At 44.9% G+C, this 26,172-nt stretch overlaps 1 protein-coding gene and 1 pseudogene across 1 annotated transcript; one reads left to right on the top strand and one right to left on the bottom strand.

The window, feature by feature from the left end:
* Positions 1-2,736: 2,736 nt before the first annotated feature.
* On the bottom strand, positions 2,737-3,078 carry LOC147996028 (large ribosomal subunit protein eL29 pseudogene; annotated as a pseudogene).
* Positions 3,079-17,681: 14,603 nt separating this feature from the next.
* Positions 17,682-25,536, top strand: Kgd4 (alpha-ketoglutarate dehydrogenase subunit 4). Its single transcript, NM_001191605.3, has 4 exons — positions 17,682-17,800; positions 21,503-21,566; positions 23,821-24,008; positions 24,988-25,536. The coding sequence occupies exons 1-4, from the start codon at positions 17,759-17,761 to the stop codon at positions 25,003-25,005; spliced, it is 312 nt and encodes a 103-aa protein (NP_001178534.1). The 5' UTR covers positions 17,682-17,758; the 3' UTR covers positions 25,006-25,536.
* Positions 25,537-26,172: the final 636 nt, after the last annotated feature.

Below are 26,172 nucleotides of genomic sequence, written 5' to 3'. Positions count from 1 at the left end.
GGTGCACACCTTTGATCCCAGCACTAGAGGCAGAGGCAGTCTGATCTACAGAGCAAGTTCAGAATAGCCAGGACTACTCAGAAATCATTTTGAAAAAAAAAATGTGTGTGTGTGTCTGCGTGCGCGCGCGCGCATGGGCGCATGCGTGTTTGTATATTCCATGTGTATGCAACAGGCTACAGAGCCCAAAAGAGGGTGTCAGATCCCCTGGAACTGTAGCTTCAGCCAGCTGTGAGCTGTCATGTGCTGGTAACGAGACCTAAATCCTCTGTGAGAGCAGTCAGTGCTCTTAAGTACTGAGGCATCTCTCTAGCCCCAGAAAATGGACTTTTTCTACAGTAGAGGAATTCTAAGTTTCTGAAGCATGTAAGAAAAATGGGCTTTTCCTTTTAAGTTTTTATTGCGGGGTAGTTCTCTGAATTTGAGGCTGACCTGGTCTGCATATCTAGGTAATAGTCCAGCAAGTTGGGATTATATAGTGAGACCCTCTCTCAAAAATAAAAATAAAAATAAAGTGATTCTTCTCCCACTGAGGCCAGACAAGGCAGCCCAGCTAGTAGACCATATCCCACAGACAGGCAATTGCTTTTGGGAGAGCCCCCATTCCAGTTGTTCGGGACCCATATGGTGGGTCCACATCTGCTACATGTGTGCAGGGAGGCCTGGGTCCAGGTTAGCTGACTCTGCTGGTCTTCGTGTGGAGTTCTCATCCCCTTAGGAGCCACAGTCCTTCCTCCTATTCTTCCATACGAGTCCCCAAACTCTATGTACTGTGTGGCTGTGGGTGTCTATATCTGTCTGAGTCAGCTGCTGGGGGGGAGCCTCAGAATGAGAATCTCACAGACAGTTTTCACTAGGAGAAAACTACTCTATCTGTACACAAACTAAAGACAACCTAGGCCAGGGACTTACATTGCTGGCAGTTTTCTCTGTAAGAACTTGTTACCTGGCTTCAGACCTCATTCATTGCATCCCTATTCATAGAGCAGAAGCAGGCACACCAATGGCTAACACTTCCAGTGTCGTTATTGGAGAAGATGCTCCAGTAGAAGGGATGTGGTTTAAGAAGGGGCTAGTGGCCAATTCATACACGAGGATAACGGGAGAATGCACACTAGAAAACAAACCACCAATCAAAAAGGATCAAGAGCAGAGCAGGCAGTCTGACGGAAGAGGACACCTAGAGTAGGCAGTCTGATGGAGGAGGGCAGTCAGTGCTAGCAGGTTAGTGTGTGAGCAGCTAGCACTAGCAGGACACAAAACTTTGCACTTTTCCCTCTTCAGTAATCCTCCATCCCCTGACATCACACACTGTTAACCCATTAGCCTGCGGAACTTGCAGCTTAAGCCAGCCACCCCCGTGGTAGCATTTTAAAATGTTAAACTACTCAACACCAATCGTGACTTTTTAATCAATAAACATTAATTTTAAAATGAAAAAAAGAGAAAAAGACAAAGAATGAAGTCAAGGACCTATAGTAGGTTGGGTGGGAAAGACCAAGGAACACATTCAGGGTAGAATAAAATACCAATTCAAAGATACTGAAGAATGTTCACGTGGCATGTTATGCAAAGTCAAGGCCTTCAAATGAGTGACCATGGCCACTGACTCAGGATGCCCTGTGACACGTTCCACTGTGACGGCGGTACATGAACCTGTAGTCACAGGACAAAAGACACCCTAAATCAGTGCCATTGCCAGATACCTTAGGTGGGTGTCAGGTGGCTGGCAGCTAATGGGAAATCTCTGCAGTTGTGGATTGAGTGTGAAATGTCCTTTGTGACCTCATGTATTTGGACCATGGACCAACAGCTGGTGGCACTATTTTGGAAAGGTGTGGAATTTTATTATATCTTTTTAATTTAATATGTATGACTATTTTGCCTGCATGTATGTATGTGTCATTGAAGTTCAGGAGGAGTCATCAGAACCCCTGGAACTGGAGTTAGGAGTGGATGTGAACTACCATGGTGGTGCTGGGAAATAAACCCAAGTCTCTATAGTAGCAGTCAGTGCTCACAACCACTGAAGCATATCTCCAGCCCAAGCCGGAGCATTTGTCAGGAGACGGAACTTCATGGAGGACCTGAATTTGGGACCAGCCTCGAGGTTTTATGGTCTGCCCTTACTTCCTGCAGCTCTCTGGTTCCTGCCTGCAGATGATATGTTACCAAGTGCCTCACACTCCCTCTGCCAAGTCTTCCTTATGAGCATGAACTATATTCCCTCAACAAACCCTTCCTCATTTCGATTGTTTCTTGTCAGGTATTTGGTCAGAGCAACAAGAAAGGTCACAAACGTGGGTGCTACCTGATTACATGCTCAGCTTTGGGGTTGGTCATTGCTAGTGGTCTAATATAGTTAATTATTGCATTCCAAAGATTTTACCAAGTAGTTAAAACACATTATTTCAGATAAGAAATGGGTGATAATGGCTGTTAAGAGAGCTATCCAGCTGGAGAGATGGCTCAGCTGTTAAAGGCTAGGCTCACAACCAAAAATATAAGAGGGCTGTCTTAGGGTTTTACTGCTGTGAACAGACACCATGATCAAGGCAACTCTTTTTCTTTTGTTTTGTTTTTTGTTTCTTGTCTCAAGCTTATTTGTAAAAACAACATAGGACTGGTCATCTGCAATAGTGTGTAGGTAGGTGTGTCACAGCAGTCCGTCTGTCTTCATACTGGCAGGAGCCTTTTCTATAGGGCCTTCCCAGGGGCCTGGGCTGGAGTTGAAGCCTAGGCCTTAGCTGGAGTTTTGGCCTCTGCCTTGGTTTGAACCTTGGGCTTTGGTTGGCAGAGCCTATGACCCTTGGCCATTTGGCTTCCAAGCTTGGGGTGAGCGATGAAAGCCAGATGGCTGAGTTTGTGGCTGGAGCCCTTTGGCATCTTGGGCTTGATGGCCTGAGGCTTCACCAGGGCCCTGATGGCCTCTGCTCGTGCACTCACTGCCTTTGCATTGTTGGCCTGCATCTTCTTCAGGCCTTTCTTGTGCTTCTTGGCAAAGTGCATGTTCCTCAGAAACTTGGGGTCAACTCCCTTAAGAGATTTGTATCTTTGTGAATGGTTTCTTGATGCCATTTCTGTGCCATATTCGGGACTGGTTGTGTGTGGTGTGGTTCTTGGACTTGGTCATGTCTGCACGGTAAGCTGCGGCTCCCGCAGCGCCTGGGACCAGAAGAGAAAGAGCTAGGCAACTCTTATAAAGGACAACATTTAATTGGGGCTGGCTTACAGGTTCAGAGGTTCAGTCCAGTATCATCAAGGCAGGAGCATGGAAGCATCCAGGCAGGCCTGGTGTAGGTGGAGCTGAGAGCTCTACATCTCATTCCAAAGGCAAACAGGAGAAGACTGTCTTCCAGGAAGCTAGGATGAGGGTCTTAAAGCTCACACCCACAATGACACACTTCCCTGGGCCAAGCACATGCCAACCATCACAAGGACTAAAGATAGCCTCGGATAATTTTAGCTCTTGGTCTACAGCATTCCAACTCTCCACAAACCATGGGGGCTCCAATCAACAGGACTGCAGAGCCTCGAAAATGGTGTGACTTTTTCAGGAAAGTCTATTTGTACCAGAAATGGAACATCTAGGTGGATGTTTCCAACGGTTTGAAGACCTGACTTCTCAGACCTTAACTCTCAGCCAAACAGCTGCTATCCCTTTAAAAGGCAGTGCCCATCCCCCCATCCTTCCTTTTGGTACACAGATGGCCGGAGGCCACTTAATCAGACATGCCATCCAACCCTGTGGCCAGTCTGATAACAAGACTCCTTCTGTATCCTGACCCAGGTATTCTCTACGGCACAGTGAGAGTTAGCTGACATATACAGACAGGAGACAGAAGATGCCTATAGAACTATTTCAAGGATGTTTTATTTAGAGAACCATGCCATGGGATTGTATTAAAAGGTGGTTTATGTGGGTGCCTGTCTTGGATACAAGATTTAACATTCTGCCAATGACATATACTAATACATACTGATACGGTGCATACATACTGATACGGTGGCTTCCAGAAGCCCAAAGAAATTATCTAACACTGAGCTAGACAAAAACAAGTATGGAAGAAGGAATTGAAAAGCCTAGAGCACAACTGGTAGAAGAATGCAGATCGATCCATGCTTATCACCCTGTACAAAGCTTAAGTCCAAGTGGATAAAGGACCTCCACATCAAACCAGATACACTCAAACTAATAGAAGAAAAACTAGGGAAGAACACATGGGCACTGGAAAAAATTTCCTGAACAAAACACCAACGGCTTATGCTCTAAGATCAAGAATCGACAAATGGGATCTCATAAAACTGCAAAGCTTCTGTAAGGCAAAGGACACTGTGGTTAGGACAAAACGGCAACCAACAGATTGGGAAAAGATCTTCACCAATCCTACAACAGATAGAGGCCTTATATCCAAAATATACAAAGAACTCAAGAAGTTAGACCACAGGGAGACAAATAACCCTATTAAAAAATGGGGTTCAGAGCTAAACAAAGAATTCACAGCTGAGGAATGCCGAATGGCTGAGAAACACCTAAAGAAATGTTCAACATCTTTAGTCATAAGGGAAATGCAAATCAAAACAACCCTGAGATTTCACCTCACACCAGTGAGAATGGCTAAGATCAAAAACTCAGGTGACAGCAGATGCTGGCGAGGATGCAGAGAAAGAGGAACACTCCTCCATTGTTGGTGGGATTGCAGACTGGTACAACCATTCTGGAAATCAGTCTGGAGGTTCCTCAGAAAATTGGACATTGAACTGCCTGAGGATCCAGCTATACCTCTCTTGGGCATATACCCAAAAGATGCCCCAACATATAACAAAGACACGTGCTCCACTATGTTCATAGCAGCCTTATTTATAATAGCCAGAAGCTGGAAAGAACCCAGATGCCCTTCAACAGAGGAATGGATACAGAAAATGTGGTACATCTACACAATAGAATATTACTCAGCTATCAAAAACAATGACTTTATGAAATTCGTAGGCAAATGGTTGGAACTGGAAAATATCATCCTGAGTGAGGTAACCCAATCACAGAAAGACATACATGGTATGCACTCATTGATAAGTGGCTATTAGCCCAAATGCTTGAATTACCCTAGATGCCTAGAACAAATGAAACTCAAGACGGATGATCAAAATGCGAATGCTTCACTCCTTCTTTAAAAGGGGAACAAGAATACCCTTGGCAGGGAATAGAGAGGCAAAGATTAAAACAGAGACAGAAGGAACACCCATTCAGAGCCTGCCCCACATGTGGCCCATACATATACAGCCATCCAATTAGACAAGATGGATGAAGCAAAGAAGTGCAGGCCGACAGGAGCCGGATGTAGATCGCTCCTGAGAGACGCAGCCAGAATACAGCAAATACAGAGGCGAATACCGGCAGCAAACCACTGAACTGAGAACGGGATCCCCGTTGAAGGAATCAGAGAGAACTGGAAGAGCTTGAAGGAGCTCGAGACCCCTTATGAACAACAATGCCAAGCAACCAGAGTTTCCAGGGACTAAGCCACTAACTAAAGACTATACATGGACTGACCCTGGACTCTGACCTCATAGGTAGCAATGAATATTCTAGTAAGATCACCAGTGGAAGGGGAAGCCCTTGGTCCTGCTAAGACTGAACCCCCAGTGAACGTGATTGTTGGGGGGAGGGTGGCAATGGGGGGAGGATGGGGAGGGGAACAGCCATAAAGAAGGGGAGGGGGAGGGATTAGCGGGATGTTTGCCCGGAAACTGGGAAAGGGAGTAACACTCGAAATGTAAATAAGAAATAATCAAGTTAATAAAAAAAAAAAAAGAAAAGAAAAGCCTAGAGCATCAGTTCTCAAGCCAGGGGTCACATGACCCTTTCACAGTGGGTGCATATCAGATATCCTGCATATCTTACATTTACATTATGATTGATAACACTAGCAAAGTTACAAAGAAGAAATGAAAGTAGTTTTAGGGTTGGGGGTCACACAACATGAGGAACTGTATTAAAGGGTTACATCATCAGGAAGGTTGAGAACCACTGGTCTAGAGAATGCTAGGGATTTACATCTGTTGGTTGGTAGAATGCCCACATAGCATGCACAAGGCCATCAAATCAATCCCTAGCACCGTGTAAACCAGGCTTGGTGGTGAACATCTATAATCCCAGCACTGAAGAGGAGCAGAAGACCAAAGCCATGCTCATTCACCTTCGTTGTAAGTTTGAGATTAACCTAGGCCACCAGACACCCTGCCTTTAAAAAGAAAGAAAGCCCAGGGACAGCTCAGGGAGGTAGTTCAGTTAAGTTTGAACATGGCCGCCCTTCTAGAAAGCCTGAGTTTGATTTCCAGCACCTAGCCATGTGTAACTCCAATTTCAGGAGGACCTAATGCCCTCTTCTGACTTCTGTGGACACCAGGCACACTAGTGGATCACAGATATAACGGGCTCCCAGATCCTAGTAGCACAGCTTATACAATGGTGGAAGTACTGTTCGGCCTTGGAGCCTAGCGGGGAGCAGCGACACTTGCCAGAAGGAGACCAGACCTCATCCACTGAAGGCCATCAGTCCCAGGACAGACCCTGACTGTACTGACCATGCTTTAGGTTCCAGGAGAGACCCTGACTGTACTGACCCTGCTTTGGCTTCTTTAGTTACTCTGCAACTGTTCCTGCTGGCTGAAGTGTGTCAACCCAGGATATGTTTTTGTTTGTTTGTTTTTTGCTTAAAAGCTCACCATGGGTTAAAAAACCTAGTATGAGGGCTGGAGAGATGGCTCAGCGGTTAAGAGCACTGACTGCCCTTCCAGAGGTCCTGAGTTCAAATCCCAGCAACCATGTGGTGGTTCACTAGTATGGTGGCCAGCCAATTAATAAAGACTTTCTATTGGCTTGAACCCGTGTCCAAGTAGTCTTCTCTGGAAGGTACCTCACAACACAGACATTCATGTTAAGTAAATCACTAAAATATTCAAATTTTTAAAGACTTTTTTTTATTTATGATTACACTGTAGCTGTCTTCAGACACACCAGAAGAGGGCATCAGATCCCATTACAGATGGTTGTGAGCCGCCATATGGATGCTGGGAACTGAACTCAGGACCTCTGGAAGAGCAGCTGAGCCATCTTGCCAGCCCTCAATTGTTTTTTTAATGTTTCAGAAGTTCAAGGAAATGGGTTTACTGGAGAGAATATACTTTTTTTTTTTTTTTTTTTTTTTGGTAAATTACTGTTTACCCTTGGCTGGCCTAGAACCAGGGTGGGCTAAAACTTAGATCCATCAACCTAAAGACAGGCCCCACCATGCCAGCAAAGCTATGCATTTTCTTGCCTTAAAAAGCAATTCCAGAACTTATAAGACTGATGATGCAGTAAGGTCTAAATGAGCATAAGCTACATAGCACAACTTTGGAAGGACCGGGAAAAAGGGTGGGAACAGGAACTGTGAAAAGACGGGAGCCACTGTGCCGAGAAATAAGCCCACGATGTGGTGCAACAAGTAAAGTAAGCACCACCTGGAAAGACTGCAAAGCCAGGTGGAAGGGCAGCACCCCAGGGACTCCAGATGCAGGAGACACAGGATCCTAGTCCTGGGCTCTGCCTGAAGCCTTGGGGCATGTGGGCCACTGCTTTAGGCATTACGTGTGCTAGGACCAGATAGTGCTTTGCCCCATGTCCCACTTCTGAGCTGGACAGGCCTGGTCTCCTTTGACTATGGTTCCGCCCCCCACGGGGAAGACTCATAGACTGCGTATTCCTCTTCAGGTGGGCCTGCAAGCCTCATCGTGGCACATCGATGCTGAGATGGATGGATCTCCTACACAGGCCTTAAACCAAGGAGCTCTGAGATAAAAAGGGCTCACTAAACCATACAGATTCTAGGCAAAGGTGAAGGGCCAGCCATGACCCAAATTGCCACAGCCACCAGAGGTACAGGCAGACAACGCACAGGAAAAAATCTACTAGGCAGAAAGGGTCATGGTGTTTCCTAACATATGAATGAAAAAAAACAACGAATGTTCATTTTCTATCAAACTGACTGTACATAAGACAAGCAGGACAATGGCCAAGGGGCTGTCCTGGAATAGTTTAATTCCTAAAGAAACAATTGTCGACCATCCCACTGTTCTCTGCACCCCAATCCCGTTGGGAAGAGAGCTGAACACCCAGGAGTGCAGACATCCTGAGACCACAGGACAGACTGCCACTTTTACACACCTCTGTCCACATCCAAGGGGAAACTGCACAGTGCCTCTGGATACAGAAATATTGGAACAGTCAGCCGCCAGTACCCACGGTTCTGGTCTATGCCCAGAACCAAACTAAACTGGTCAAACAGCTCCCTGCACCCAAATCCCATGGGGGAGAGAGCTGAACCCTCAAAAATGTAGATACTCCTGAGAAGTCAGAGGAGAATACCCTCTGCCCACAGGCCAGACCCAAGAGGGAATTGCAAAGTGCCAACTGTGTCCGATGGGTGCAAGGACCTAGGGGCAATCAGGGGTAGGACCCTTTGATTCCTGCCCATGCCTAGAACTGAAAGACAGTCTCCAGGAGCACGTACACACATGAGAGCAGAGCACCTGTTCTCACAAAAGGCTGAAAGAAACCAGGAAAACAGTTCTACAGCAGTGCTGACATAGAGGCCTACAGCAGAGTCAAGTCACTCTCAGAAACAGCAGGACAAGGAAACACCAGAGACAACTCAATGGCTAGAGGCAAGCTCAGGAACTTAAGCAACAGAAACCAAGACTACTTGGCATCATCAGAGCCCAGTTCTCCCACCAAAGAAAATACTGGATATCCAAACACACCAGAAAAGCAAGATTTAGATTTAAAATCACATTTTTTGATAATGATGGAGGACTTTAAGAAGGACATAAAGAACTCCATAGAGAAATGCAGGAAAACACAAGTAAACAAGTAGAAGCCCTTAGAGAGGAAACAACAACAACAACAAAAAAAAAAATCCCCTGAAGGAATTACAGGAGAACACAACAAAACCAGGTGAAGGAATTGAACAAAACCATTCAGGATTTAGAAATGGAAAAAGAAACAATAAAGAAAGCACAAAGCGGGTTGGGGATTTAGCTCAGTGGTAGAGCGCTTGCCTAGCAAACGCAAGGCCCTGGGTTCGGTCCCCAGCTCCGAAAAAAGAAGAAAGAAAGAAAGAAAGAAAGAAAGAAAGAAAGAAAGAAAGAAAGAAAGAAAGAAAGAAAGAAAGGAAGGAAGGAAGAAAGAAAGAAAGCAAGCAAGCACAAAGGGAGACAACCCTGGATTTGGAAAACCTAAGTAAATGACAAGGAGTCATGGATATAAGCATCACCAACAAAATACAAGGGATAGAAGAGAGAATCTCAGGGGCAGAAGATACCATAGAAAACATTGACACAACTGTCAAAGATAATGTAAAACGCAAAAAGCTCCTAGCCCAAAACATACAGGAAATCCAGGACACAATGAGAAGATCAACCTAAGGATAATAGGTATAGAAGAGAGCAAAAACTCCCAACTTAAAGGGTCAGTAAATATATTCAACAAAATTATAGAAGGAAACTTCCCTAACCTAAAGAAAGAGATGCCCATAAACAGACAAGAAGCCTACAGAACTCCGAATAGATTGGACCAGAAGAGAAATTCCTCCCATCACATAATAGTTAAAACACCAAATGCAAAACAAAGAAAGAATATTAAAAGCAGTGAGGGAAAAAGGTCAAGTGACATATAAAGGCAGACCTATAAGAATTATACCAGACATTTCACCAGAGACTATGAAAGCCAGAAGATCCTGGACAGATGTCATACAGACCCTAAGAGAACACAAATGCCAGCAGGTTACTGTATCCAGCAAAACTCTCAATTAACATAGATGGAGAAACCAAGATATTCCATGACAAAACAATATTTACACACAATATCTTTCTACAAATCCAGCCCTACAAAGGATAATAGATGGAAAACTCCAACACAAGGAGAGAAACCGTACAGAAAGCAAGAATATAATTTCCTTGCAATGAAACCAAAAGAGAGACACACAAACATAATTCCACCTCTAACAACGAAAATAACAGGAAGCGACAATCACTATTCCTTAATATATCTCAACACCAACGGACTTAATTCCCCAATAAAAAGACATAGGCTAACAGACTGGATATGTAAAGAGGACCCAGCATTTTGCTGCATGCAGGAAACACACCTCGGAGACAAAGACAGACACTACCTCAGAGTAAATGGCTGGAACACAACTTTCCAAGCAAATGGCCCGAAGAAACAAGCTGGAGCTGCCATGCTAATACCAAATAAAATTGGCTTTCAGGGACTGGAGAGATGGCCCAGTGGTTAAGAGCAATGATTGCTCTTCCAGAGGTCCTGAGTTCAATTCCCAGCAACTACATGGTGGCTCACAACCATCTGTAATGAGATATGATACCCTCTTCTGGTGTGTCTGAAGACAGCTACAGTGTACTTATATAAAAATAATAAAAAAAGTAATAAAAAAATTGACTTTCAACCAAAAGTCATTAAAAAAGATAAGGAAGGACACTTCATATTCATCAAAGGAAAAAATCCACAAAGATGAACTCTCAATCCTAAATATTGATGCTCCAAATGCAAGGACACCTGGTTCAACTGGAGCTCAGCATGTAGAAGAATGCAAATTGACCCATTCTTTTTTCTTTTTTCTTTTTTTTTTTTTTTTCGGAGCTGGGGACCGAACCCAGGGCCTAAATTGACCCATTCTTATCACCCTATGCAAAGCTTAATTCCAAGTGGATCAAGGACCTCCACATCAAACCAGATACACTCAAACTAATAGAAGAAAAAGTGGGGAAGAGCCTCAAACACATGGACACTGGGGAAAATTTCCTGAACAAAACACCAATGGCTTATGCTCTAAGATCAAGAATCGACAAATGGGACCTCATAAAACTGCAAAGCTTCTGTAAGGCAAAAGACACTGTTATTAGTACAAAATGGCAACCAACAGATTGGGAAAGGATCTTTACCAATACTACAACTGATAGAGGGCTAATATCCAAAATATACAAAGAACTCAAGAAGTTAGACCGCAGGGAGACAAATAACCCTATTAAAAATGGAGTACAAAGCTAAACAAAACATTCTCAGCTGAGGATTATCGAAAGGCCAAAAAGCACCTAAAGAAATGTTCAACATCCTTAGTCATCAGGGAAATTCAAATCAAAACAACCCTGAGATTCCACCTCACACCAGTCAGAATGGCTAAGATAAAAAACTCAGGTGACAGCAAATGCTGGCGAGGATGTGGAGAAAGAGGAACACTCCTCCATTGTTGGTGGGATTGCAAACTGATACAACCACTCTGGAAATCAGTCTGGAGGTTCCTCAGAAAATTGGACATTGAACTACCCGAAGACCCAGTATATACCCAAAAGATTCTCTAACATACAACAAAGACACATGCTCCACTATGTTCATAGCAGCCTTATTTATAATAGCCAGAAGCTGGAAAGAACCCAGATGCCCTTCAACAGAGGAATGGATCCAGAAAATGTGGTACATCTACACAGTAGAGTAATACTCAGCTATCAAAAACAATGACTTCATGAAATTCATAGGCAAATAGAATGAACTAGGAAATATCCTGAGGGAGGTAACCCAATCACAGAAAAACACATTTGGTATGCAGTCATTGATTGATAAGTGGATATAAGCCCAAAAGCTGGAACTACCCAAGATGCAATTCACAGACCACAGGAAGCTCAAGAAGGATGATCAAAATGCAGATGCTTGGACTGAAGAGATGGCTCAGTGGTTAAGAGCACTGACTGCTCTTCCAGAGGTCCTGAGTTCAAATCCCAGCAACCACATGGTGACTCACAGCCATCTGTAATGAGAGATCGGATGCCCTCTTTCCATATGTCTGAAGACAGCTACAGTGTATTAATATCTAATAAATAAATCTTTAAAAAATGTGGGTGCTCCCACTCCTTCTTAAAAGGGGAAAATGGAATTGATGAAGCTAAAAAATGCATACTGAAAGGGACCGTGGGGTTGGGGATTCAGTGGTAGAGCACTTGCCTAGGAAGCACAAGGCAAAGGGACTGGATATAGATCTCTTCTGAGAGACACATCCAGAGCATGTCCAATACAGAGGTCAATGCTAGCAGCAAACCACTGAACGAGAACAGGACACCCTTGGCGGGGGTGGGAATTAGAGAAGGATTGAAAAAGTTGAAGGAGCTTGCAACCACATAAGAACAACAACGGCAACCAACCAGAACTTCCAGGGACTAAACCACTACCACTACATTGACTGACCCAGGGCTCCAACTGCATATGTATCAGAGAATAGACTTGTTGGTGCACCAGTGGAAGGGGAAGCCCTTGGTCTTGCCAAGGTTGGACCCTCAGTGCAGGGTAATATGGGGGGCAGTAAGGGGGAGGGGAATACGGTATAAGGGAGGGGGAGGGGAAGGGGAAGGAGGAGAGGGAGAGGATGGGGGGCTTATGGAAAGGAAACCAGGAAAGAGAATAACATTTGAAATGTAAGTAAAGAAATATATCTAATAAAAAAATAAAAAAGAAAAAGAAACAATTGTAACTTCTTGGTTGTTTGGTTTCCAAACTAGAACACAATGTGGTGTTGATAGTTAGCCTCCAGAGCAAAGCACAGCTCTAGCTCCACAGAGAAGTAACCATGGCCAGAGAACACCAATTTGGGTTGCAATGGATAAAAGTGTTCCACGGTGGAGAAGTCACATGAACTTCTATAGTCTAGGGGCAAAAAGAGTCAGAAAGTGTTTGTGTAATACAGTGATGGGAACATCAGGGAGATTGTTCCAGCAAAGCTGAAAAGGCTTTGCTACAATGTCTCATGACCTTCTTGGCCTTGGTGGAAACTACGCATTACCTCATTCCCAGAGTCTTCTCCCATAGTCACAAATGTTTCCTCAGATACAGAGGCGTTATGCAGGAGGTTAGCTCTGGGAAGGACTGAGTAACAGGACATATGGATACACACCACACACACACACACACACACACACACACACACACACAGAGTCACACGGGTGGGCCAGCTAAATGCCTGGAAACGATTCAAAGATAATGATGGTGGTTGGCTGGTGGTAAAGATAAAGATAGTTCAATTCCCAGCAACCACACGGAGGCTCACAGCCATCTGTAATGGGATCTGACCCTCTCTTCTGGTGTCTGAAGACAGCTACAGTGTGATGCTCACATACATTAAATAAATAAATCTTAAAAAAAAAAGAATAAAGAGGATAGTGACCAGTCAAGTACAGATAGGCCAGCCCAGGCCAAGAAATAAGCTGTCAGGTCCAGTCTAGCTGGGCAAGATTGAAGCAACTTTAAGATCTCCCACGTGCAGAGAACTGTTACCCTTCCTAATGAGATCCTCACTTGCAGGCACGCTTAAGCCCTATGCACACTCTTGTATCTTATACATCTACTTAGACATAACAGGCAGAATTCTGCATTAAACCGGCTTCTGAGAAAAGCATACCTCTCTCTCAGAACCAGCCTAGAGTAGGGGAAGAACAGAGAAGAGGAATATAAAGCCCATGGCTGCCAGGGTGGAGACTGTTACTGGTGGTCGCCTGTTACTGCTCGTCGCAGCCTGCATTCTTTGAGGGCAGGGTACATTTATCTCTGTGTGTGTGTGTGTGTGTGTGTGTGTGTGTGTGTGTGTGTGTGTGTGTGTGTGTGTGCATGTGTGTGTGTACATGTCACAGCATGCTTTCAGAATCAGAAGACGGAAGTTCTCTTCTACCACAGGGGACCTGGGGATGGGATTGAACCCAGGTCATCAGACTTGGTGGCAAGGATCATTTCTCATCTCACCAGCCTCAAGCTTGTGCTTTTTTTTTTTTTTTTTTAAGATTGTATTTCTGTTTTCTTGCTAGTTGTGACTGAGCTCTTGACAGTTGTTCAACTACTACGTCCCATCTAAATTCCGTTTCAGGAACAAAGCAAGCCAGACTGCTGCTGGGTTGAAACCACCAACTTCTCTATAAACTATTAGTTCTCAACACGTGGGTCTGTCTCGACCACTTCGGCAAACGTCTACCTCCAAAAATATTTACATTACAACTTGTAACAGTAGCAAAACTACAGTGATGATGAAGCAACGGAAATAGTTGTATGGCGGGGGTCACCACAACGTGAGGAGCTGTTCAAGGGTCGAAGCACTAGCAAGGCTGAGAACCACCGCTATAAACAGTAATAAATGGCTACTTCATGGATTAATAACAGCCCAAGGTGTTCATGCTTTCTTTCAGTCATGAAGTCCTGGTGTCCATTGTCTGCAGAACCTTATATGTAGATGTGGCTTTAGGAAACTTCAGTGTACATCATAAAACCAAAAAAGAACATGGAGTGGTTTCCCTGGTTGATTTAACTTGAAGCTGTGAGTTAAGATGGGCTCTTATTGCTTTCTTCCCTACAGTTTCTGGCCATAAATTGAACTCAGGATGTCTCAGAATTATTTCTGATTCCAGACCATAAGAATACAGAGAGAGCAGCCATGACAGGTCCAAGTCTCACCTTCTGCCACCAGTTTTTCTGCTCCAACAGACCAGGCAGATAGTGGAGACGTCACCCATGATTGTACTGGGATGATTGTCCCAGAGTGTCCCGTGGAGGACTGTTCACTGCAGCCTTTCTAGGGCTTTGTGGGGAACTTTGTTCTTTCCAGCAGAACTCCAGTAAGGCAGTTACTATGTTTAACCTCTGCTGATTTTAGGAGACCAGCCTGGACTACATAGTAAATGCCAGACTAGGCTGACCTACTACAGTGTGAGCCCTGACCAGTGTGGTAATGCACACCCGTAATCCCAGGTCTTGGGAGGTGGAGGCAGGAAGATCAGCAGTTCAAGGTCATGCTTGGCTACCTGGCAAATTTGAGGTTGGCCTGGCTTACCTGAAACTTTTTCTTGAAAAGATGAAAGGAAGAAGGAGAGAGAGTAGGAGAGGGAGAGAGGGAGAAACGGAGGAGAGAGAGAGAGAGAGAGCCAGCCAGCCAGTAGAAACAACTTTGTGGAGTAAATGCCCCTGACCTCCTATTCCTTTCCTCCCTGCTTTCTCTGTTCCCGCCTCTCAAGGGTGGAGCACATCTGTACTTCCATCCCTCAGAGACAGATGGCCGGCTGCTCTCTAGTTACACCAGCTAGGTCTACATAGTGAATCCTGGGCCATGAGGCTTGACATGTCTCAAGGAAAACCAAACAGCCCAACTCAGAGCTCAGATCCTTTCCAACAGAGCTCGGGGGGCCAGAACTAGGAAGCACTGTGCTCACCCCGCAGCATGTTGTCTAATACAGAACTGGGCCAAAGTACAAGGCTGCGTCAAGGTCGAGTGCCCGAAGGCTGCCAATGCTTGGCTCAGCTCTACTCTCAAAGGGGAAAGTCTTTGCTCTCTACGCAGGAGATCCAGCTGGGTGAGCCTAAGGCTTAACTTCCCTCCCATATGTCTTGTCAGCGAGGCTCTGTGAAACCCCACCCACTTCTTCTTGCAGGACAGAAGTCCTGCAATATAGTCCTAAACAGGTAGGGGGTGGGGGAGGGAGGGATGGAGAAAGGAGGGAAGGGGAGGGAAGAAGAGAGGCAAGAAGAGAGGAAGGGAGGGAGGGAGAGAAGGAGAGCGAGGGGGGGTTGCAGGGGGCGGGGGTGTCTCTGGTCTAGGCTGGCTTGTTCCCACCTAGCACTGGATTTACATGTGCACAGACCACGCCTGCTCTTTAATAGAGTTGTAGGAACTGAACTGGATTTTTCATGCTTACATAGCAAATACTCCTGGCTGAGCTATTTCTTGGCCCTAGGGCAGGGCAGGGTGGGGCAAATATATATTACTTTTTTAAAAAGTGTTTTAAATTTTATCTGTATTGGTGTTTTGCCTGCATGTATGTCTGTGCATCATGTTTGTGCCTGGTGAGAACCAGGGGAGTTAAAGACAGTTGTAAGCAACCATGCTGGTGCTGGGAATTGAACCCAGGTCCTCTGGAAGAGCAGTTAGTGTTTTCAACTGCCAAGCCCAGAAATATCTTTGAGTGGCTGGCTCGCCCACCCTCCTGATTTTATTATAGAACTTAGGATACCAGAAGTGTTTGGAGGCGTAGCTCTTGACAGTCTGCCCTCCATATCTGATTCACAAGTGAAGAGGTAAAAGGAAGGCAATGTTTAGGACGTAGCTGCTGTCTGCACTTATATGCAGTCCTCGCAAAGACCTTCTCAAATAAACTGGTTAAGGAATCCCTTAAACATACCTTGCCTTGCCCTGACCCACCCCGGCCCGCCTTCTCTCTAAGCAGGGTCTCAGGGCCTCACTACTTGTCTAGACTGGCTTTGAATTCAAGATCTCCCTGCCGTAGATTCAGAGGGTGGCTTCGCTACGCACAGTTTAAGTGTTTTTCCCCTTAAGGTTCTTTGTATATAAAACACTTCCGTACTGTTGGTGGCGGTGTGCATCTTAAACCTAGAACTCGGTAGATGGGAAGAGGCAGAGTTCTGTGCGTGTGTCACAGGCCGGCTCGGGGTACATGAAAAGACCCTTCCAATGTAGAAGGATGTTTTTAAGACAGAGGCATATGAGTTGGGACTCACCTCAGAACAGCACTTCGGGCAGGAGGCTCTGCTGCAGTTCCAAGGCCTGGCTTTGTGTGTGTGTGTGGTATATGTGTAGTGTATGTGTGTGTGTGTGTGTGTGTGTGTGTGTGTGTGTGTGTGTGCATGTGCCCAAGCATATCTCCTGAGGCCAGAGGAGGATTTCTGTGTTTGCTTTGTCACTCACTGCCTTATTCCTTATCTTTGAGACAGGGTTTCTCACTGAACTTGCAGCTAAATTGGCGGCCAACCAGCCCCAGTGATCTGATCTTCCAAACCTACACAGCACTGTGGCTATAAGAAGGGAATAAAGATGTAGAACACACACATTTCACACCCGGGAATCTCATGAAAACATAAAACATAAAACCAGAATCATATATATATATATATATATATATATATATATATACATATATATGTGTGTGTATGTGTGTGTGTGTGTGTGTGTGTGTGTGTGTGTGTGTGTGTAGGGCCAGTGTACACCCTTTTTCAGCTGGAGGACCCCATTTGGTGCATGTCCTGTGCATGCTGCCACTGTCTTTGTAAGTGTTATGTGTGTGCTGGCTCATTGTATCTAGAAGGTCTTGATTTTCTGGAGGCCTCCACCCATCCCCTCTGTCTCTTAACACCTTTTTCTCATACTCTTTTGCGGAGTTCCCTGAGGGGAGGCATTTAATGGAGATATTCCTTTTTAAGGCTGAGTGTTCCAAGGTCTTTCATGATGAATATTGCCAGGCTGTGGGTCTGGGCATTTGTTCCCATCTGCAGCAGGAGGGGACTTCTCTGAGGATGACTGAGCATGGGACAGATCTATGTAACTTCCAAATTTTAATGAAACTGTTCGTGTTAGGAAGTCATAAGAGTTGGTTTCAGATTAAATTTTGGACTGTACTGAAATTAGAAACTAGCTACCTAGGAGGGAAATGGTTCTAGATAATTTGGGATGATGAACCAAATAGTTCAACCGTTTGCTGCACAACCTCATAATTGAAAGGGCCAGAGGTGAGTGCTCGGGCGGGAAGAGGGGCGGGGCGGGCGCAGAGGGGTGGAGCTGGCCCTTATAGCTCCTCAGTGACATCACACAGGCTCCGCCCCACGCTACCCACTCTCGATACTTCTGCCGCTCGCCTGCGCCCCGGAAGCTGCCCCTACTCGGGGGTCATGATGGGCAGCAAGATGGCTTCCGCCACCAGGGTCGTGCAGGTAAAACCTGGGCCGCTCCCGCGCTTGGAAGGGAGAGAGGGATGGTGCCGACGCAGTGGCAGCGCCGGGAGGAAAGGCGGTGCCAGAGAATGCGCGGTGACCGGGGCCCTGAGGAGGGCCAGCGGGTGTGTGTGTCTGAGAATGGAAACTCCGGCTCTGGCTCCGGGGGTAAATAGGGTCTGGTGCCAAGGGTTCGAGGCCCGCGGCCGGTGGTGGCCTCTGGTAGTGTCTGCTCGTGCTCGTCGGGGTCGGAGGATTCCCCGGCACCTCATTAGCTCTAGTAGTCTGCGGACTACGCTGCTCCAGCAGTCCGGCCAATCGCCGTTTAATGTTGTTCGCCAGCCAGCCAATCCGGAGGAAGGCCCTAGCGGGGCGGGGAAGGAAGCAAATCCTGGATCTGACCTGGTGTCCCTTCAAGGACTTGGGAATGGCCGGATAACCGGCCCCTTGGTCTGCTTCCTCACCTTCGAGCTGGTTAGATCTGATCTTTTCAGGCATCTCGCCTAGAGATGCAGGAATGAGTAAAATACCATACTGTTTAAATTTATTACTTACTATTATGTGCGTCTCAGGGTTGGTTTGCCAAGCCTTTCTCCACTGTGCTTAGATAGGCAGCTATGGTAACATTGCTAGTCCACTCATCAATTACTAACTCCTGACAGCTTTTATATCTGCTCCTCCAGCTGTGGTCTCTAAATAGGAGCGGTAAAAAAAATTCATGAGTAAGTGGACAGCCTTTTGTAATTAGAGAGTTTTAAAAATTCTGAACGTGGAGTGTTTTCTGATTAATCTTCACTTTTGATAAATGCTTTTTTTTTTCCCCCACAAACACTTTCCTTTGAAGTTGTCTGAATGATGACCTTTGGAAGCACTTCACTGAATAATCCTCGGTTACTCATTCGGTTGGTAGGCACGGAGCATTGAGTATGGTTCTGCAAGTACAGAATAGCTGGCAGTCTGTTATCCATCCTATATAGCCTCTTATATCAATAATGTGTATATAACTCAGTCTGGAGTGGTAAAGGAGCAGACGTGGTAGCACACACCATTAATCCCAGCACTCAGGTAGCAGAGGCAGGCAGACCTCTGTGAGGTGGAGTCCAGCCTGGTCTACAGAGTGAGGTACAGCCAGAGGTCTATAGTAAAACTGTATCTCCAAAAAAAAGTTGGTGTGTATGTAGGAATTGACACAGCCAAAGAATATAGCCACTGGGGTGATAAGCATGTGAAGAGATGTTTGGAAATCCTTGTCAAGAAAATACAAATTAGGTTGGAGAGATGGCTCAGTGGTTAAGAGCACTGGTTGCTCTTCCCGAGGTCCTGAGTTCAATTCCCAGCAACCACATGGGGGCTCACAACCATATGGAAAGGGATCCGATGCCCTCTTCTGGTGTACTCATGTACATAAAATAAAAATAAATCTTAAAAAAAAGAGAAAATATAAATTAAAACCAGGCAGGTACTACACAATCACCACAATAACTAAAGTGTACTTTTTATTGCTGTGGTTCGGACCTAGGGCCTCATAGCCTACATCTGAGCTACACATAGCCCTTGTTATGAAAAGATTGACAATACCAAGTGGTGATGTGGTCAGAAGGCTCTGAAACTCATATAGTATTTACTGCTGATTTATTATCCAAGAGCGTCCCTACCTTGTCTGAAAATGTTATGAGAGGGCCGAAGAGATAGCTCAGTGGGTAACATGCTTTCTGCACTGGCCTGAGGTCTGATCCCAGCCCTACGTAAACACTGGCTGGAGCGGCAGCCTAGAGAGTGAGAGACGGAGACTGGCAGGTCTCTACAGCTCGCTGACTCCCTAGACTGGTGAGTGAGTGAGTCGTGACTTCAGTGCGACTGAAGGAGGAGATCCCATGTTGGCTTTTGAGCTCCCCATGCATGTACACACCACATATGCACACAATTACACACCTACACAAATGCACACACAAGCAGAGGCAAGTGAATCTCTGCGTTTGAAGCCAGCCTGGTCTACATAATGAGAGCCAGGGCCATGGAGAGAGTCCCTTCTTAAAGAAAGAAAAGAGAAGAAGAGAAAAAAGAGGAGGAAAGAAAAGAAAGAAGGAAGAATATTGCTCTTGGTCTGGCATCGGTGCTCAGGGATGGAGGGGACTTGTTTCTGATGACCTAGGTTTGGTCAGGGGGTGGAAGGAGGGAACCGACTCCTGAGAGCTTATCCTCTGGCCTCCACACGCGCACACACACAATAAGTAAGCAAAAATATTTTTTAAATGTTTTTTAAAAATATACAGTTCTGTAGATAAAGGAAAAAACTGAAGTGAAGATTAACTATTTTAATGGATTTATAGGCTTGGGAATTACAGATGTTCTCAGCTAATTTATATTTTTCTACTCTTTTTTCCCAGTTTTTACACTGACTGGGGAGCCAGAACAAATGTTTTGTTGCTAGTTTTGTCTTTTAATTCTTGCTGACCTTAACAGTTGTAAGACTTTGTTTTCTCAGTAGTAACCAGTAACAGTTAATCATTAGGTTAGGTTAAAGTCTTGTTCCATAGAAAGAGCTGTATGCTTCTGAATAGAAGGATGGTTGCATAATGGCATTCTTTTTCTTTCCTTCGGGGAGCTGAGTCTGAGCTATAATTTAGAATAGTACGGCGGTTGGTTTTGTTGCCTTTACTAAATCATGAATTTTGAAATATCTTCAAAAACTGGACAGCAATTAGAGCAGCTTTGCTTTTGTGTTTCGATTTTCTTGGTTGTTTTGTTGTGCTATTTTTATAGCAGGTCTGTGTAATTCTGGCTGTCCTTGAACTTTCTGTGTTGTCCAGGCTGACCTTGAACTCAGGGAGATCCACTTGCCTCTGCCCCTCTTCAGTGCTGGGGTTAAAGGTGTGCTCTAAGACCTGTCTTAGAGCAGGTCTTTTTAATTGCCCAGTGTTTGCCATGAAACTTGAGTAGTAACAGAACACGGGAAGTCATACTTGATACAAACCAGGAAATTTCCGGGTACTTCCTTATGACTCTATATGTCAAGCAGCACAAGGTCGCGTTGTCTTTACTTGCTTGTTTTTATTATTATATGTACGTATGTTTGCCTATGTGTGTGAACCTGGAGTAGGCATCAGATGTCCCAGGGCTGGAGGTACAGGTCCGTGTGAGCTGCCTGCTGCTGCTGGTGGGAACCAAACTCGGGTTCTCTGCAAAAGCAGAAAGTGGTCTTCGAGCATCTGCCCGTACAGTCCACTGCGGAATTTGTTTTTTAAGATTTTACTCAGTATTGTGATGTGTATGGAGCTCTGAGGACAGCTTCTGGGAGTCAGTAAGGCTGGCTTGGCAAGGGCTTTTATTTTTAATTGTGTGTGACATTCCTTGTGAGTGCTGTTACCCAAGGAGGCCAGAGGTATCACATCCCCCTGGAGACACAGGCATTAATTATGTGTCTGTGTGTGTATGACATCTGAGTGAGTGCTGTATCCAAGGAGGCCAGAGGTGTCACATCCCCCTGGAGACACAGGCAGTTGTAAGCCGTCCTGATGTAGGTGCTGGGACTTGAACTCGGGTCCTCTGCTAGGGTTCAGTACATGCTCCGAACAGAATGAATCATCTCTCTACTCCCCAGTAGTAGTTTATTTTAATGAAGGTGTTTAATTATGAGGACTGGTGTGTTGTTGCTCTTGTGGTTAATGAGGTCATGTTTCCCCACGTCTTATTTTCCTTCAGGTAGTGAAGCCACATGCTCCGTTAATAAAGTTCCCTAACAGAAGAGACAAACCTAAGCTCAGTGGTAAGTTGTTTCACTTAGATATTATTTTAGACATGGCCATCAGATTTAGAATGTACATTAGAGACAATATTTCTCCACTTCATAATCAGGCAGGTTGGTGTGGTTTAGTTCAAAATATTACCCAAGTCGTATACAAGTCATTAACTTTGGAGGGGTGGGGGTGGGGGGATATAGAGTCTTACTGTGCAGCTCTGGCTGACCTGTAACTGGATAGCTAGACCAGGCTGGCCTTGATCTCACAGAGCTCCTCTGCCTCTTAGTGCTCTAAGGCATATACCACCACATCCAGCTAATAATAATAATAACTATTATTATTGTTGTTATTGTTATTATCGCTGTTACATTTATTTGTTTTATTGTATTTCTTTTTCTTTTTTTTTCGGAGCTGGGGACCGAACCCAGGGCCTTGCACTTGCTAGGCAAGCGCTCTACCACTGAGCTAATTATTGTATTTTTTAAAATAAATTAAAAATTATGAGTATGATTGTTTTTCCTGCACGTATGTTTTCTGTACAACACACATGACTGGCATCCACAGACCCTAAGAAGGCATCAGACCTGGAGCTGGAGTCTTGGATGGTTTTGAGTCACCATGTGGGACCTGGGAATCAAACGCAGGTCTTGGCACTGAGCCATCTCGCGGTCCTAAAGGGAAGCTGGGGGACAGGCTTGGACGATGTGGATTCTGGGGATGCTTATGTCCTTTGGAAGATGAGTATGACTTCCAGTGGCTGAGCTGTCTCTCTGGCAGTCATTTACTTCTTTAAAACTTTTTTTACTTTATTTGTTCTGTGTGTGTGTGTCTGTGTGTGTACATTAGATCTGGAGTGTGCACTTGTTACAGTGCACATATGGAGGTCAGGACAGCTTGTAGGAGGAGCCAGTGCTCTCCTCCTCCCTCAAGAGTATCAGGGATCAAACTCAGGTTGACAGGCTTGGTGGCAAGTACCATTATCTTCTGAGCCATCTCGTTAGTCCTAATTTACTTTCTTTAAACTACGTTGCTGGGCGTGGATGGAGGCACCCATTTTTAGTCCTAGTTACTGAGGAAGCTGAGGCAGAGGATCAGTTGAACCCAGGAATCGAAGGCCACCTTGGCCAACATAGTGAGAACTCATCATACAAAGATAAAATGAGAGCTGTTGCTGTGACATGGTGATTGTTTGCCTGGTGTACAAGGACCTGGGTCCAACCCCATCACTGTCCGACCTAAAGCAAAAGAGATACTCAAAAGAGATACTATTTCTTCCAAAAAGAACAGTGTGTGTGTGTGTGTGTCTGTGTGTGTCTTTGTGTGTGTCTGTGTGTGTGTCTCTGTGTGTGTGTGTCTGTGTGTGTGTGTCTGTGTGTGTGTGTCTGTGTGTGTGTGTCTGTGTGTGTGTGTCTGTGTGTGTGTGTGTCTGTGTGTGTGTGTCTGTGTGTGTGTGTCTGTGTGTGTGTGTCTATGTGTGTGTGTGTCTGTGTGTGTATTTGGGTGTGTCTCTGTGTGTGTGTTTGTGTGTGTCTTTGTGTGTCTGTGTGTGTCTGTCTGTGTGTGTCTGTGTGTGTGTGTCTGTGTCTGTGTGTGTCTGTGTGTGTCTATGTGTGTGTCTGTGTCTATGTGTGTGTGTGTTTGTGTATTTGGGTGTGTCTGTGTGTGTCTGTATCTCTGTGTGTCTGCGTGTGCGTGTGTGTCTGTGTCTGTGTGTATCTCTGTGTCTGTGTGTGTGTGTTTGTGTGGGTATACACACACATACATGTTTATGTGTATATATTACATATATATTTGTAGTAGTTCATAAGTTATTTGAAGCCATATACACTTAGAATTTTAGCACTCAGACAGTTGAGGAGGACGAGGATTGTTAAAGCAGATTGAGGAACGGCATGACTTATTTATTTAATGAAGTGTTGTTTATTTAATGTGTATGGGCATTTTGTCCGGATGTATGTGTGTGAATCACACATGTGCCTAGTACAGAAGAGAGTATCAGTTCCTCTGGAACTGGAGCGACAGCTTAAACTCCCCGTAGGTGCTGAGCACTAAGCCTCTGTCCTCTGTCAGAGCCAAGCGCTCCTGACTCCTGAGCCATCTCATCAGCCCCAGTGACTTGATTATTCAGTAGTAGATAAATAAAAAATAACATTTAAAGATGCCTGGATAAAGGGTTGGGGATTTAGCTCAGGGCCCTGGGTTCGGTCCCCAGCTCCGAGGGGGAAAAAAAAAAAGATGCCTGGATAATTCTCTAATTAGTATTTTTGTTTTTAATTTCAGCTTCAGACACTTTGAGATCTGCTGCGCTACCCTCCCACTCCTCTGTAATTTCCCAGCATTCTAAAGGAAATTTGTCCCCAAATTTACTGATGCATCAGGGGCCACCAGACACTGCAGAATTAATAAAATCATTACCTCAGAAATACAGGAGGAAACCTATGTCTCAGGAGGAAATGGAATTTATCCAGGTACGTCGCTGCTCTCTAGCACAAGGTTGTGCACAGTGCCTGTGACATTTTGGGTTTGCAGTTTCCTCCTTTTGTTTTGTCAAATGGGATCATAACTAAGGGAGATGAAGAGAAAGGCCAGGGCTGTCAGGCACAAATCACGCTCAGGGCCATCAGTAAGTATGGAGGATATATGAAGAAATAAAACCATACAGGGGGTTTGAGATGTAGAACTCCTGCCAAGCATGTGCCAAACCCTGGGTTCAGTTCCCGCAAAACATAAAGCCATATGAAAAAAAGCCCTTTGGGTAAAGGGTTTGTAATTTTTCCAAGTATAAAGGGCTTCTGAGACCATGGATAAAGTTGAGGGTAACTGATGTCATCAATTATCTTTTTTTTTTCCTTTTGTTTTGAGACAGGTTTGAGACAGCTCTGGCTGTCCTGGAATTTGCTAAGAAGACCAGGCTGGCCTCCAACTCAGAAATTCACCTGCCTCTGACTCCCTGGTACTGGAAGTAGGATTAAAGCCACCACCGCCTGGCGGCGGCTTCTTTTTTTAAATTGGGCTGGAGAGGTAGATGATTCAGTGCTTGAGAGCACTGCTTTTTTTCCCAGAGGACCTGGGTTCAATTCCCAGCACCCGCTGGGAGCTCACAACCATCTGCAGCTCTTATTCCACCGAGTCTGTTACCCTCTCATCTGATATTCTACGTAAAAATAAGATTAAATGGATTGTTAAAGAATGACATCATCAGTTTTAAAAAGATCAAAAGCTGTCTGGGATTGGTGGCTCACAACTAGTCTTCACTAAGAAGGCTGAGGCAGGAGGATTGCCATGATTTCTCGGAGGCCAAGTCGGGGCTGTGTACTGAATTCTAGGCCAGCCTGGGTTATAGAGTGAGGCCTTGTGTCAGACAGCCAGAACTGGAAGGTCACTTTTTACTGTGTAAACAATGGCCAGTTTTGTACTGACCTCAGTGCCTTGTGTTTCTCTTTTCAGCGTGGGGGTCCAGAGTGATCGTCGTTGTGGCTGCTGCTTGTGACCAGGCAGAAGGATTAGCTTTACAATAAAGGACTTCCACAATGTCAAATGAAAAGTCACATATTAAACAACCTTAATAAATGTTCTGTAAGCAGAATGAAGTATAGAAACTCCAGGCGGTCACTTGAATCTCCTACCTTATGTATCTTGGTCACTTCCCCACAAGCTGGCCTATACACTTACGAAAGTCTACATTTTTAAATGCTAGCTTGTTAACTTACTCTTGATTATGAAGTGTTACCGGTGATGAGCTATTAAAAGCACATGGTATCTAATAAACGTCCCTTTTTCTGTTTGTGTAGATGTAGAGATAATTTATGAAACATAATCTCTGCTATAAGGAAGTCTTTTTTTCCCTGAAATTAAGTGAGGATCAGTGAGATATTTCCACTCTTAACTCCCTGATTTTATTTTCATTTACAAGGTTATCTGGGTGTAATGATGTAACCATACTCTGTTCTAAGTAATAATAATGCAATTTAAATAAAACTTGGCAGTGAGGATTAAGACTATGAAGACTAGTTATAATTTATAACTTATAAAAGGTTATGTTACCTATATTTAGAAAAAGTGTCTGTTCTGTAAGGAGCAGGGAGCCTTCTGTGAGCGAAGCCCGCAGGACTGAAGCCTTACCCAGGTAGGCTCAGAGGGACGGATTATTAGTGTTTATGTATGACTGATTGATCAGTGCATACTGAGACTGGCGACTGCAGCGTCTTCCACCCTGATGGTTTTCCAACCTGAGAATGCTGTCCTATCTCCTATGAAGACTAGCTGATGTCTCCCCGAGTTCGTGCCTGCTAAGCAGACTGTGTTTTTGGGAGCAGTAAGGGCACCCTACCTGATCCCAGCTTGAGCGTGTATCTGCCATTTCATCATTGTCTCGCTGCTGCTAGTCAGGGTTCCAGAACCCAAGGCCTGTGGGTCATAGCAGTGTACAAAGTGGAAAACATTATAGATGAGTATAGCATAGGAACAAATATTTCACTAGAAATCGCCACTTGTAGTTTGGGAGGGTTCTCCTGTATCTTACTGTTGGGTTGTGATCATGTTTGCAAATCCTGATAATTAACTTCCACGTCTAACTTACTGGGCAACCAATGACATTACAGCGGGTTATCCTTCCAGTGGTCTTCAAAAGGC

The sequence above is a fragment of the Rattus norvegicus genome, chromosome 2 (genome assembly GCF_021556685.1).
Source record: "Rattus norvegicus strain SHRSP/BbbUtx chromosome 2, alternate assembly SHRSP_T2T, whole genome shotgun sequence".
NCBI classification, from domain to species: domain Eukaryota; kingdom Metazoa; phylum Chordata; class Mammalia; order Rodentia; family Muridae; genus Rattus; species Rattus norvegicus.
Note: the sequence above shows the minus strand (reverse complement) of the source record. Positions and strands in the feature narration are given on the sequence as shown.